General features: G+C 39.0%; 1 protein-coding gene across 7 annotated transcripts in view; it reads right to left on the bottom strand.

The window, feature by feature from the left end:
• lrp1bb (low density lipoprotein receptor-related protein 1Bb) overlaps positions 1-16425 on the bottom strand; it is a 387404-nt gene that overhangs the window by 162470 nt on the left and 208509 nt on the right. For all 7 annotated transcript variants that reach the window (XM_085136443.1, XM_085136442.1, XM_085136445.1 and 4 more), the window contains one exon: positions 14494-14631. In XM_085136443.1, coding sequence (XP_084992569.1) covers positions 14494-14631 — 138 coding nt within the window. The remainder of the gene's footprint in view (positions 1-14493; positions 14632-16425) is intronic.

Genomic DNA, 16425 nt, shown 5'->3' with positions numbered 1-16425 from the left:
TTTGGAAGAAAATTACAAGCTCATATTTTCTGGTAAAGTGAGTGCAGCGTGGCAGGGTAACACTGAAAGGACTGCCGTAGCACAGCAGAGAGGAAAGTGATCACTTTGACTACTTACTGCAAATGTTCCGTCCATTAGAGGGGCAAAAATTTAATAAATATGCTAATATGTTACAGTCTATGAGGCTGGATGGCAGGACATTTTCAACCTACTGAGAAACGCTGAAAATGTGGAGCCGTGTTTGTGGCGAGTCGTTTTGGAACAAGAGCATCACTTATCACAGACTCCTTCACCCTGGAGAAAAGTGTTTGTTTGTTTGTTTGTTTGGCTTGTTGTAATGAAAAGTTAATCAAGTGAGATAATTGAACGTTGTTCAGAAACAGAGGGTGGGAGGAGAGATCATGTTTGACACTGTTTATTCTTTTAAAAAGCTTCATCACCAGAAAACATAGGAAAAAAAATAGATGCAAATATTTTCAGGATTAGTCCAAGATGCTGATCTCAGTGACAGATTTGAAATGCTCGAGAAAAGAGACGAACATACGTACATTTCTTTCTTCTGCTTTCAGCCAGTGTAAGTCTGAAACAACATTAACTCAATAACTCACATCGGTGCGCAGAGGGCAAACGCATCGCCTTTGACAAGTTGTGCTATGACACAGAAATCATCGCTACATAAAAGTCCAGATTACCCTTACGTAGCAGAAATAGATTTATATATTTGGGAATCAAATACATTAAAGAGCTTGTCAGCGCAGAGCGCCGGGAGAGGCATCCGCACCTCGTCACTGTAACGCTCAGAGGATGATTCCTGCCGGCGGACACAGAATGAGACCGGCACAGCTTCAAATCTGCTCTCCACTGAAAGCAATGTGTAACAATGTTTATTAGTTATTACAAATTTAAATCATTTAACGTCCAGAGCCCATATATCACTGCCACATGCCTCATTTTCAGACAGAAGCAGGGATGTAAGGCCTGAACCTTGTAGTCTGGGTGCAGCCTGACCCTGAAATCAATCAACTTCACCTGAAACCGAAGAAGCAAGGAGCCCACGTCTGATTTAAACAAAGGATGAGAGGATTGGCAGTCAGTGAGGACGTAGAGGGTTCAGTCTGTATTTAGATATTATTATCATATTCCAATATAATTTGAAGGCTAATTTAATTTAAGTCTATAAAAAATATTCTCAGCATGGATAATAAAAGTGTTAGTTGTGCTTCTAACATTTCAAAGGTTGTATTTATAGGTGTCACTTATCTGGAAATAGTAATAAAATATATTTTGCTTGTCTAAGTAACAGAGAGACCTGCAGAGGCATTCAATCCCACGAACGTTATTCTGTCTCTTAATTAACTGCATGAGCTTAAATCCTCGTGCAACCAACTAGTACATATGTATATATGTAGCACATCTGTATATTTGTGTGTATAGCAATATAGAACATCTGCATGCTATACAGTTCATCTGTATATCTGTACATTTGTCTGTAGCACATCTGTATAGCAATATAAACATCTGCATACTTCACTTATTTGTACATAATCTGTACATAACTATTCCCACCTTTTATACTATCTTTATCTGTATATGATCTGCTCCTATTGCACTTCTGATTAGATGCAAACTGTATTTCTCTGCCCTGTATTTATACATGTGTAATAACAATAAAGTTGAATCCTAATCCTTTATTAAAGCTGGAAAAATGGTGCACAAAATGCACATTTGCAAAGGTGTAAAATGGCACAGCACAGCACACAAAGTTAAACGAAGCAAACTGTAAAAGTAAATATTAATTGATCCTATTTTCTGACACAAATAATGGATAGGACATCTGGGCAACCTCATGACTCACCATGGGAACTAGTGGGTGTCTGCTGTATCCATTACTTTTAATTGGCCCTTGGAAACATTGTAATTGTGTTATATACAGCGTTTTTGTTTATGCCTGTGATTTCTATATTTGCAGCATGTTTCAAATGTACTTTTGAGTTTCTGTGCTTGACTTGTGTTTCTGTATTTCACGTTTTTTCGCATCTGCATCACATTTGCTGGAGTTTTCTATGTTTGCCCCTTATAGCTGTATTTGGTCGTGCTTTCTCCACTTGATTGGATCCTCTCGAGCTGCAGTGTGTTGAGCACTCCAGGACGAAATTGAGAGAAATCACTTCACCGCTATCTTTTATCCCCAACATCTCTTGAGCTGCTGGACCTCGTGACTGCCTCCCCAAACCTCCTAAAAACCAAACTCATCAGCCTGTTGCTCATTTAGCAACACACATAACCCAATTCATATATCCGTCTTTGCCAAACATCAAACACAAGTGAGCGGCTTTTTTGTTGTTCCATGAAACATTCTTTGGTGAGCAAAAATAGCACAGGACCCAGCATGCACCGAGCACAGTAGCCAGACATGACAGCCAATAAGTTATTTTTGTTGTTTCTCCAACAAATTAACAATAACTAGCTCCAGCTGAGGTTGTTTGCTGATACAGTTGCCATTACAGCAGCTTGAAATAATAATCACCAGCTTAACCCTCAGCCTACCACAGACTACAGAAGTACAGTTTTTAAAATATCTCCCATGTATTCATTACAATGTTTTATGAGTTTAATAAACCTTTTGTAAAGACTGCTTATTGTTGTTTTTACTGCTTTTTTAAGACAGTATTTTGGTTTTCTCAGTCAAACATTAAGTCTAACTATAAACTGTCAACAGTGTTGGGGAGTAACGGAATACATGTACCGCCGTTACGTATTTAAAATACAAAATATGAGTAACTGTATTCTGTTACAGTTACCGTTTAAAAAGGTGGTATTTAGAATACAGTTACTTTGTTGAAATAAATGGATTACACGGCGGTACTTCCCTGTTTCATATTGTCGCGGGTCAGGACTGTTTGGGTTTTGTTTGACAGCTACGTTCTGTTGTTCCAGGCGGCAGCGTTACGGTTGCCATGGTTACAGGGTGACACGTGATGCGTGTTTCCTGGGTGAGAGAGCGTCTGTTGTTGTTGTGCTAAGCTAACAGGCAGAATGCTACCGGTATAGCTCTAAAGAATGTAGCATCATGGGCAGTGTAGTCCGTGCTGCAGGGAGAATGGACTGCCATACACGTTATGTGTCTGTGAGCGAGGGAGGGAGAAAAAGGAAAAGTACGAGCTGTCATCGAGCAGAAACGGGAGCTGGAAGCATGTAAATATAATAATAACCACTGCAGCCAAGAAGAGAGCCTGACGAGCCCAGCTGTAAGTAAGCTATTAAGACTCGACTGTACACCGTGTTCGTGTTTTCCTCTGAAACAATAAGTTCTGTTGGAGCAGCCTTTCAACGCCTCTCTCTGTCTCTGCTAGCAGAGTTGACCCAGACAACAAAGTAAAGCTAGTTTTCAGCTACGAGCCGACACAGAACCCACCGTATCAGCCAGAGGTCCCTTTACTACGGTTCGGAGCCGCGGACCTTCAGTAACAGTAATAAATCACAGCAATAGTACATTCATGTAGTTGTAAACAGCATGATAATATATTAAGTAATCCAAAGTATTCAGAATACGTTACTCTCATTGAGTAACGTAACGGAATACGTTACAGAATACATTTTGGGGCATGTAATCTGTAATCTGTAATGGAATACATTTTAAAAGTATCCTTCCCAACACTGACTGTCAGTAACAGGCAGGCTGTCAGTCGTTCAGTTCAATAAAGATTTATTTATATAGCACCAAATCATAACAGCAGCCACACAGGTACTTTATATTGTAAGGACCTTACAATAATACAGAGAAACGAAACAATCATATGACCCCCTATGAGCAGCACTTTGGCGACAGTGGGAAGGAAAAACTCCCTTTTAACAGGAAGAAACCTCCAGCAGAACCAGGCTCAGGGAGGGGCGGGGCATTACCCAAGGCCAATTAGGGGTCATGGCAGACGATCAGATTATTCAGGTAATCTGAATACATTTTCTTATAACCTCTCGGTCTCGCCGCAGTTTTATTTAAGTTTTTTGACAAATGCTGAAGATTAAACGAAAGCAGAATCTAAGGATGGTAAAAAATTAAAAACTTGCTATAACAATTTATATTTTAATGCAGATAACATAAATAACATGATACTAACACAATATTTTGTTTCTCGATAGACTGTAAACTACCCAGGTTGTACCCCACCTTTCACCACCGAAGCAACCGCCACATATGATCACGCCCACTCAAGACGATGTGTGAGATTCCACCGGAGGCGCCGGCTGAAGCCTCGCAGGAGCAGCTCTTTGGTTAAAATAGCATCCAGTCTACTTTTTATGGAACCTGCATCACCTTCCACACAGCAGGTGAGGAGGGCAGGAAGAACGACGCAGGAAACGTATAGAGAAGCTTCAGAACTTTCAAAATAAAAGATTTTGGAACACTCCTGGCTTATCTGTGCGAGAGCTGTGACGTTAAAGATACACACCCAGTGTGTTAGTCATCGGGGACCGGTTCATTTTTCATGAACACTGACTGAGCTCCCAGGGAGAAGTTACAATAATGCATTAAGCTTAATGTTATTCTGTTGTCTTGATTGATGCAGCAGTTGGTTTATACACAACCCTCGCTGAAACAGAAGGATTAAAATCTGCATATTTTAACAAATGCAGATTCATATAGAGATAATTACACAATATAAATATTGTACTACACATTACACATTATGAATGACACATGAGACAGATGACACAGAACACTGATCTCTCCCTAAGAGAACATAGGCTTAGCACAAAGGAGAGAAATTGAGACCCGGCAAACTTTCCTAGTGGGGGCAAAGCTGAGAATCGGAGCCCACAGAAGGATGATATGGAAGAGTGAGAAGCAGCACTGTGTGCCAGCAGTGGGTTAAATGATTGAAGAAGCTCTTTCACTGGCAATGAGAGATTCAGCACATGCATGGCAGATTAAACAGAACGCTATATTAGAGTAGGGCCTGACTGCTGCATGTGTATTCAGTATGTGAATGAAGTTATTGGGGGACTTATGCTGTCTGAGCTAGCTTCACAGGGCTCCACTGAGACTGGGATCTCAACAAAGCATGAATTATATCTATTGTGTGCTGTTTTTGATATTCAAATCGACCTGTTTTCCGTGTGACTATTTTTTCTGCGCCGCACTTTGTTATCAACAAATGAACCGATTCGGCTGTAAATGTCAAGTAATGATGAGCTATTACTAAATAAAGCTGTTGATGATTAATGTAATGGTGTGGGTCGAGATAACTCGGGGATAAATGTAGCATAGTACTTAAGTAGTTAATGTGTTGCTTAAATGTCAGTGGAAGTAAAAGAAGTTGGGAACCGCCTGTCCTCCTATAGACACATCTCTTTAAGAGCAGCTCAGATTATTTGAAAGCATTTAAAGGAACCTGTACAGCTTTGGACAAATAGCGATTTATTGTGTTATAACAAGTGAATTAATGGTCAAACTGTTGTCTAATATTAATTTGTACCACAAGATGGTTTAGAGTCAGTGCAGTGCAGAAGAACAAGCAAACAATGCCCGTCATCCGCAGCATCAACTCCCAGAAAGAAACCATGAAATTCAGAACTATACAAGAATGCATCACAGCAGCTTCCTACTGCTGGAGACAGCTGGAGACTAAAGGACTAAATGAGAATGGTGATGAACATTTCTTCTAGACTGGGAAGATCAAAGCTTTTAATGCTAATGTTTGCCATGTAGCAACAGCTTCCAAAGGGAGATCATTGTCTGTTATTACCGACTGTTCCGGGTTTCCACCAGAGGATTTGTTGAGACTGTAGCAGCTAACAACTTGCTATGACGCTAACTGTGGCGCAGCAGAACCAGAATAGATGGTGTAGAAACACTGATATATACATATATATATATATATATATATATATATATATATACATATACACATATATATACACACATATATATATATATATATATATATATATATATATATATATATATATATACATACATATATATATACACATACATATATATATGTATATATATATATATATATATATACATATATGTATGTATGTATGTATATATATATATATATATATATATATATATATATATATATATATATATATATGTGTATATATATATATATATATATATATAAATCTGTGGCGGGAGTTGAAAGTCCGTGTTGCTCGGCGACAGCCCCAAAACATCACTGCTCTTGAGAAGATCTGCATGGAGGAATGGGCCAAAACACCAGCTACTGTGTGTGCAAACCTGGTAAAGACCTATAGTAAACGTTTGACCTCTGTTATTGCCAACAAAGGTTATGTTACAAAGTATTGAGTTGTATTTTTGTTATTGACCAAATACTTATTTTCCACCCTGATTTACGAATAAATTCTTTACAAATCCTACCATGTGAATTCATGGATTTTTTTTTCACATTCTGTCTCTCACAGTTGAAGTGTACCTCTGGTGCAAATTACTGACCTCTGTCATCATTTTAAGTGGGGGAACTTGCACAATCGGTGGCTGACTAAATACTTTTTTGCCCCACTGTGTATATATATATATATATATATATATATATATATATATATATATATATATATATATATGATCAGAAAATTTTAGCTTACAGCAGTAATACAATCATTAGAGTGATTAGCATTTCATAGCTATCATCCAAGCTTGTACAGCTAATACAGAGAGACAGACAACCATTCACTTGCATCCCCACTTTTAGAATCCCCAGTTAATCTGAATAAGATGTCTTTGGACTGTCAGAGAGCATAAACACTCCCCACAGCAGGGCTCCAGCCCACCACACATCCTGTACCCACAACCCTCCTACTGTAAAAGTGCTAACCTGTTAAATGCATTGCCACTTTAAATCGATATACAAAATACTGCTTCAGGCTTTGTGCTGTTTTTCACATGAAGGAGGGAATAATAATAACTCATCCTAGCATCTAATTTTACTGGAGAGTATTGCACCACAATTTACGTATATGCAAATCCCGTTTTATTGTAGCACCATGATGTGTACAGCCAAGGGCACATGATGGGCAAACACTGAAATCGATCCCATAACTCTGCGTCCGTGTTCATACAGGCATGAAAACAGGCTATGATTATTTTTGGTCACCTGTGTCTGAGTCATTAAACCTTCAGCTGATTTTGTCTTGATGGAAAAAATGTGTACATTAAAGTTTTGTTGACTTATAATTAAGGCAGAGCGTTTGATTTCTCAGAATGTTTCAGTCTATGGATCAATCGATCAACGCTGTCTCAATAAGCTATAAAAGATAACATCCAATTTAAAAAAGCTCATCCTCAGAACTCAGACAATAGCTAAGGAAGGCATTAATCTGACAAAACACCAGACTTTCTGATCAAATTTAAACCAATTTCAGAATTTGAACTCAAAATATAAACAAACTGTTGAGATGAATGGCAAACAAAGTGTAAGGAAAAGGTGGCTGGGTGTTACTTTTTGGTTACGTTACTGTACTTTATTTAGATATCAACACAGCAGCGGCAGCACTGAGCTGGCATCAGTCTATCGACGATCTTTGATGATGCTGCTGTTAATGTGTCATCACCATAAAGTGTCAAATCTCCCTCTGAGATGAAACGCATCAACCGAAGAGTTTAGAAGTGATGTTTCTCTTAAACTGCTTGAAACTCCCACAGGCAAAGACAAAAATAATCACTGTGATATTAAGCATGATTTAATTTCTGAATAATAATATTTAACCTAAACACAAATGGATACAACTTTACTTTAGCTTTAAGCCTTTTGTCTTTTTCGCCACATTCATTTAAAGAAGACAGCGTTTGCTTTCTGGGACCGCCCTAAAGATAACATATGAAGCCACAAGTTGAATTCTGTTTATTTAAGTCTGACATTTGTCTTCCTCGGTGCAAACAGCAGAGACTTCAGAGACTAACGGCACAACCGTGAGCATACGATTAAGAATGAGCAGGTTTCCTGAAGGTGAGCTAAAAGAGTTTGGTGGTTTTCCATATGGGCACCTTCATACCGAGGCCTCCCGGGACGTCGGCATGTATATTCATAAGAGGTGGGCAAGAAAGGCAGGGGGAAAAAGTTTTAAGAAACACAGCTGGCTGTCTAAAACTTCTCTTTGGTGACCTCAATTTCTCCTGCTTGAGTCTGGTGTGTCCGTGTGGGACTGAGCATCCGGTACAGTGTAAACACAGACGAAGCATAACGGCTTATGTTATTGCAAAAAGGCAAGTTTAAAAAAGGAAAAGAAAGAAAGAAATGTGAAAAATAATGAATGCATTAATTATTTAATAAATAGATGTATTTTTCATGCAGGACTGATTTATTCACTGAGAAAGAGTCATTCTTTTTATTCCTTGAGGCCAGGATGTGTTGAAAGCAGCCGACAGCACGGCTGCATTAAGAGGTGAAGTGTTTGTAGTCCGATCACACGCTCTTACACAAACTATCAGATAGTGCCTTCTGAAGGAATTTACAACACAAAGATGCCACGAAACATGTTCACTGATAAATGATGTGCAGCATAACATCAGAGGAGAAACACTAAAACATCTTAATTTGAAGAAAAGCTACTTTCAGCTGCTCGCTTATGTTTGAAGAGGTCACCACAGTGGATGTTCCATTTTACAGCGCATGCTTTTCCTGACACAAGCTTCCCATTTATCCGAGTTAGTACCAGGAATACTGAAGGTTGTGAGCCCTGAGGTTTGTGTCTCCTGCTGGTCTCGACCCTGGGATTTGTCTGTATATCTTTGCTTTTCCAACTTTGCTACCAGAACGCACTCAATGTCACACCAGAGTTTCAACTTCCAAGGTATCTGGAATGCAGTAGTCTTCCTCATCAGGGCTGTCTTCATCCTCGACAAAACTAGAAAATCCTTTTTAAAATGATGATCTGCAAAACCAAGTAGCTACCTGAAGTACCCGTAACTGCAGTTCCTCTATTGGTCACTTGAGGCAGACTTCAAAAGTGTCACTCCAATATTAAAGTACCCACTAAAACTGAATCAAAAAGCATGTTACTGGCTCGTCTAAGTAAAAGGTTTTGGCTTTTATTGATATTGCTTTTTGATTGTAACCCACTCATCCGTTTGGATACTGGAAGCCTTTGAGGCCTGGCTGCTTTGACTGATGTCTGCTAGGCCTCAACCAACTAATCTAAGTGTTTGTGCTGTTGTTTCCTTTTGCATTTTTATTTAACTATCTCACCATTCAGAGGTAAACTTTGCCATTTGGATTATCTTTAGTATCAGTTGGGATGTCCAGCTCTTTTCACTGTGTATCTCTCCTCCTCTGTCTAACATCATTAGCACATGACATTACAGTTAATGGGATACATTTCCATACAGCTGCAGGGCACACTATTGAAGTTCCTGCTCATGCTGAATGCCACTAAAATACCACACTTTCTACAACTTTTTTTTAATTAAAAAAAGAACAATATCCATTATATTTTATATCCCCCTCAAAAAAAAGACCCTGGGATTTGTCACGTAAGGTAATGTGTTTTATGTAGAATTTGTAGCAATAAGCAAATAATTTTGTTTTATTTAAAAATATAAATATTTTTTATGTAATTTTATTTTTGTAGTGATTCATTTAATGTTAGACATGGATAACTCAAGACAACAATAACAAACAAGCATCATTTTTCATCATATTTGCTGATTTTGTATCAAGTTACCTGTCAACCCTGTTAACTCATGAGCAGTGTCGGTCAAGTTACTTGAAAATAGTAATTAGTTACTAATTACTGATTACTTCTCCAAGAAAGTAATCCAGTTACTTTACTGATTACTTATTTTCAAAAGTAATTAGCTACTTTATTACCTTTAAAAACATGATACACAACCTGAATATGTAATAAAACAACAGACCTTTCAGCTGTTTTTCTGCGTAATCAATGATATAAAATTAAATCAAATGAAAAAGTCTATTTTCTACATTTTTTTATTAGTTTTCATCTTTTAACTTCATGCATCAAGTGAAAATTAAATTATTATTATTATTATTATATGCAACTGTCTCTGACTGGAAGAAATGTGTTTAACATGTAAACCTATTTCCTGCATATTGCAGCATATAAAATATTTTTTGTGTGTGTTTACACTCACTCTTTCAAATAGATTCAAGTAAAACTCAGTAAAAAATAAATAAAATCAAAGATTCAGTGTCTCTTAAATCACCTGTTTAGCAGGAGTGGGGCTGGTGGGGGTTTGCCCGGCAATAGTAATCCCTTATTTTACAAGCTACTTGAAAAAAGTAATCAGATTACAGTACTAGGTAATCCGATTACTTGTTAACTCATTAACTCACACCTCAAACACATCTTCTCGCGTTACTGCCCATCTGTGCTCATAACTAAAACAGTAAATCCAGGTGCATCGTGGGCAGTTCTGATGAGCTACACAGAAACGCTCACATGTGCTGTATAAGTTTCCTAAACACACTTCACCTGTTTGCCATCTGTTGTGTTGATGGTGAAAGCAGGCTAATAAAATGTTCTCATTAATGTCAGAGAGAAATTGTGAGACATGAAAAGCACAGTGGGAGTGGGATTTAAAATACCTGACATCCTGACTCCAACACACTGTTCAGAAACTTGAAATGCAAAGCAGTACATTCAAATTAAGCCACTGCATGAAAGAGTGTGTTTCCATGCTTCTGGGCATTGCTACTTCATTCATCCTGCATTTTTAGCTATAGGAAAAAATAATGTTTTTTAAGTGTCCGTAGGAGGCCTTGAAACAATGATCTGTAAAACCACATAATGACTTGTGTAATATACAAAATAAAATAACATGCAGGAGCTCCTTCATATATATAGAAGTCTTTACTGAAGCCCTTAAAAGTTAAGATAAATAATAATTTGGAAAATGGACATAAAGGCTAATTAGATTTGAAATGAGCCAGAAAAGACCAGTCTAAAAATATTATAGGGACTGCTTACTGTAGGAGATACATGGAGTTAATGAATCAGGACCCCCATAACACGTCTGTGTGACTGATACTTTCAGTACTTTGTATCTTTTTTAAATTGGCAGAAAAGCTGAATGTTTAAAAATACTTTGTAGTTACTCTTTGTTCTGTACAGAGTTTAAAAAAAAGGTTTAAAGCTTTGTTCAAAATGCAGGAAAGTCAAACTGACCACACACCCTGCTCATCCACTCCTTCCCTTAAACACACTACACACAGTCGTAGAATCAAGTAGAAGATTTAGCAGCTGATAGATTTTTATCACCTTGTCCTCCCAGCACCGATGGATTAACTGCCATTTTTCTGCATTTGTTGACACACTTTAGCACCAGTATGGCAGGAGATACCTGAGCCTGCAAAACCGTCCCTATGTGCGCTGCTAGTGCTGACTTGAGCATATCTCCCAGGTGGCCTTTTGTATTTTCATTAAGTCTGACATGACACACACACACACAACAAAACAGTATCAGACCAGGGGTTTCAGACCCCTCGTTTTAGTTTGCTGTGCAGATAATCGGCAATAACGTGTCACCCCTTAATAGCATTGTGTAGCTCACAAACACAAGCCAGAGCAGCGAGCTGTGCTGTTACAGCTGGATCGTACTTTTGTTTTCAAGTCCAAACCAAGTCTTATCCTAGCATGAATATTTAAGCTTCAATGTTAGGTTACACCTTAAAAATGACAGGTTTAGCCGTTTGTATGACATGTATAAAGAGACAGAAGCTAGCATAACATTAGCTTATAACCAGCTCTTATAGTTACCTGTCTAATGTGGTGACAATCACTAACTGCCACAATATCAGGAGCTACAACCAGTGGCAGCAGATGGCTGCTGGAAGTTTCTTCCTGTTAAAAGGGAGTTTTTCCTTCCCACTGTCTCCAAGTGCTTGCTCATAGGGGGTCATATGATTGTTGGGTTTTTCTCTTTATCAGTGTAGGGTCTTTACAGTATGATCAAATGAAGCTTCTTGAGGCGACTTTTGTGATTTGATGCCATATAAATAAAACTGAATTGAATGCTTATGGACACTCCCGACTTCAGTTCAGGAGACGAGATTTCAGGTGAGGAGGAAGAGGATACGGTGGAGGTGAGGAAGGAGAATTCAGTTTAATTCAATTTTATTTATACAGCACCAAATCATAACAACAGTCACCTTGAGGTGCTTTATATTGTAAGGTAGACCCTACAATAATACATACAGAGAAAAACCCAACAATCATATGACCCCCTATGAGCAGCACTTTGGCGACAGTGGGAAGGAAAAACTCCCTTTTAACAGGAAGAAACCACCAGCAGAACCAGGCTCAGGGAGGGGCGGGGCCATCTGCTGTGATTGGTTGGGGTGAGGGAAGAGGAAGATGATGAAAATTAAATTTACAAATCCTGCTCATATATAGCTTGGAAAAGGTTTTGTGTTTGCAAATTAAAATTATCTTATAACAGCAACTTACCAGTAGCTTCTTTTTTTTTTTAGCTAAATTGAGGTGTTTACAGTGTTTTTCCCATTTCCTCTTATTTCTGGAAAAAAGATTCTAGCATAATTATGCTGAAGTACAGAGGGCTAAAAAGGGCTTAATTTCAAAAACAACACAATTACTGTTTAGTGTGAGCATACTGTCGAGTTTTGTGCCTCGTGCGAACAACAAGACATTTTCAGTCTTCACAGCTCAGAGTCAGAAGCTACCACTTCCTTGCACCTAGCACTCACACAGAGACTAGTGATGGGATTTCCGGCTCTTTTTAGAGATCCGGCTCTTTCGGCTCGGCTCACTAAAAAGAGCCGGCTCTTTCGGCTCCGAACCGGCTCTTCAGGTTGTTTTGTTGCTTTAAATATTTAATCATTAACAATAATATAAAATTATGCAAAAAAGGAATTACTAATGTAAAAAAAGTGGTTTTATTTATATATGTTTATATATGGCCCCTAGAGACAAAGCACGTACAAACTCCAAAACACATTTCTAGCGTTTACTGAACTTCCAAAACAGAGCTACCCAGATCACTTAAATTACACAACTGAAAGCATGTGTGTATTGTTTGTGTATTTATAGACAAGCACTCATATTTATTCAAATAATTAAAAAAAAAAAAAGTTCATTTACCCGTTATTACCACACACCAAATCCGGTTGTTGATACTTCCTGGCTTGTGTAGCCACTAAGTAACAAAAGCTCAACACTGGACCCTAGCATCCTGGAGCACTTCTGTTGTCTTTTGTACGTGTTTTGGACTTTGTACATGCTTAGGAGTTTGTACGTGTTTTGGAGTTTGTACTCCTTTGTCTCTAAGGGCCACCATAAATATACTTTATTTATTCACTCCACATAAAATGTAATAAATAAATCATATAATACAAAAAACAACTATTTACATTTTAAATTTTTAACTATTTAAATTTTCAGCTTTTTCCTTTTAAACAAATTTAACGTGAAACAACACAAAACACTGCAAACCACAACACAATTAAATATAAATTAAAATATTAAAACAAAAAGAAGATGCACATTCTCTGTCATATGGGCCTGCATGATTTCTGAATCCTTTATCATCTGCAACTGAAAATAGTGGATGATTACTATACCTTTCTAATGTGACGTTGTTGTCCCTCGCTCTCTTTCTCTCTGGCTCTGCTCCTGTGTTGCTGCGAGTGTAACTAACGCCCCTCCCCCCTCTGCCCAGCGCAAAGTACAGGCCGCGCGTGCGGAGTTTAGCGGAAAAAAGGGCGAGAGAGAGGGTGAGAGAAAGAAAAAAAAAACCTCACGGCTCCCAATAAGGAGCCGGCTCGCGTCGTTCACTTCAAAGAGCCGGCTCTAAGAGCCATTTCGTTCGCGAACGACCCATCACTAACAGAGACAAAGCCCAGCATGACTCTGACTGTCTTACAGGTCAGAAAAGGTGGTGTAGCAGTAGCAGCCAGACAGCAGCTACTGTTGTGCCAAGACTGCACCAATCATGAGGCAAATGCTGCCTTATCACAGAAGCCAGGTGTCCATAGCAGCTAAGAAAGTGAGCAACAACAAAAAACTTGTGTACAACACAACACCTGGTGTTACCGTCCCGCTGTTTCTCTTGCCTGCTCTGACAGCGTGGATGATAGAAAGTCACCTTGGTGCAGTTTCACCCAAAAAGTTCCAACGTGCCAGCTCGAAGCACTGTTTCACAGATTCATGTCTGCAGTTAAAACTTATGAGTTTAACAGTGCACGTCGGTTTGAATGTGAAAATTATCCTCAAACTTCCATAATGGAGGAAAAGCACATTTAAATGGCCGTAGTTTAAATAATTAATCTCTAATGCAAAGCAAATTAGCACGAAATAAAAGTGAAGCATTTTCCGCAGCTATTATACAAATCCAATACTGACTCAACGGGTAAAGTAAATTCCACAATCTTAATAATCCCAATATGATGAGTGTGATCTGACTAATTACCGCGATAATGAGGATACTTATTAATTTATGTATTCTCAAACCCAAGGCAAAGGGAATGTGAAAACACCGTTAACTCTTACCTCGACAGTGAACTCCTTCATCGTAGCCGTCTTCACAATCTCGAGCCCCGTTACACAGTTTGTTGAAGTGGATGCATTTTTTTGTCCCGGTACACTGTATGTGATTGAGGGGACATCTGATCACCACCTCTCGTGCACCTAAAGCAGCGAGAACAAAAAGACCAACATTTATTTTAACATTATTAATTCATGCTTACTAAATGAACTTTAAGCATAAGGAAAATCATTTACAGTGGAGACAAAAAGGCCATAGTTAATTAAAACAGCATATTTCATTGGAATCATTTGCATTTCTTGCACGTAATCATTTTTACTGGGTGTTTTTTCCTGCGTCTCCCCAAAATGCTGATACTCCAAGACCTCTTTTACAGGAGGACGAGGAATCTATACATATGCAAATGTGTTTGCACTTCACAGCATTGTTCTTTACACACAACAGATGTTCGCCACACTGCTTTGCAGACACATCGGTGACGTCCTATAACAAACGGCCCGACTCTCGCCGTCAGCCAGCCAAACGGCACGGAGCAGCTGTTTAAGGATTCACGAGGCCCGTAGGTGACCCTCGTTCACACAGCAGCCACCAGAGCACATAAAACACAGCTGACCAATACACCGGCACAGTAAATGTGTCACAGCACCACCTTAACTACATTGATATCAATTACCAGTGTGCTGTTGCAGGCACTTAATGGGAAGATTTATCGTGCATGTGATGAGATCTGTAACAATCCCCGGAGTTCTCCCATCCCGGCACACTCGGACCGCGCTGACCGGATGATTTTGTGTCACCTGTCATACTGTAAAGTTACGAATGCAGCAATTAATGTGGTTATTCCAAGGAAAGAGCCCTGCAGATTCACACAGGGAACATGTGGACATGTTCGTTCCTTCTCCAAGGATTTTATTATCTTAAAGTGGTGACGAGCGATGTTCTTTAATGAATGTGTCTTGGCTTTAAGCCCTTCAAGCGCTGATGATTCCCACTCTTTATGCCACATTTAGGTAAGTCAGCTCTATGTGACCTTGTCTCTGAGAGTTTATATTTCACATGAACAGCAGCCGTGTCTGCTGGGACCCAGAATGTGTTTGGAACACGAGTCCTTCAGATTCAGCTGTCAGAGGCTTCACGGATCTGAAACCTAACTTACTCTCTACAAGACGAATCTTGAATCTGTAACTCTTCATGTTTAAAAGACTGCCAGGGGTTTTGTGCATTCTAGTTATGTACTGAGAAATATAAAATGCACGTACACCTCATGCATTTGGAAACGACACACTCTCACCTCAAACACATCTTCTGTTGGGCGTTAAATGTGAAGTAAAGCTTTGAGTGGAAACGCTTCAGGACACACGCAGAGAGAGGGACACTCTGTCACAGAGCATTCAGCCCGCTGCTCCAGTGTCCATTTGGCTAATTTGCTATTTAACACACAGCTGTAAGGGTCTCTGACAACATATCAGTGTTGTCCTCCTCTGCCTTTCCTTTCTCGCCGCATGGCTTCTAATCTAATGCGATAAGCGGAGGGATGTGCATGAATATTCAGCGGCTCTGAGCTGTCATACAGGGGAACACAGATGGTCTCTCAATGGCTGAGGTGCCACAACTCCTTTGTCGATTGGCAGCCTACTGTACTGCACTGGTTGATCGCTTGGAGTGGAATATACAGTAGAGGATTAGGCTTCATCATATATGTTCCTCTGTAGATTATTAGAAATGAAGACTGTCTCTTTAAGCGCCTGACATCATCTGCGAAATCACCAAACTAAGTGTCTAAAGGGTCAAACTGAAGAGTGAGATCCACAGAATAAAGATTAAAAATCAAACAATTAGCCATATTAATCTGTATAAAATAATGTCAGCTGGAATGAGTGTTTGACAAACATAAAACCTTAAACAGAGGAAATGTGCACCCCAGTCAGATATGCTAA

The sequence above is a fragment of the Neolamprologus multifasciatus genome, chromosome 16 (genome assembly GCF_963576455.1).
Source record: "Neolamprologus multifasciatus chromosome 16, fNeoMul1.2, whole genome shotgun sequence".
NCBI lineage: Eukaryota > Metazoa > Chordata > Actinopteri > Cichliformes > Cichlidae > Neolamprologus > Neolamprologus multifasciatus.
Note: the sequence above shows the minus strand (reverse complement) of the source record. Positions and strands in the feature narration are given on the sequence as shown.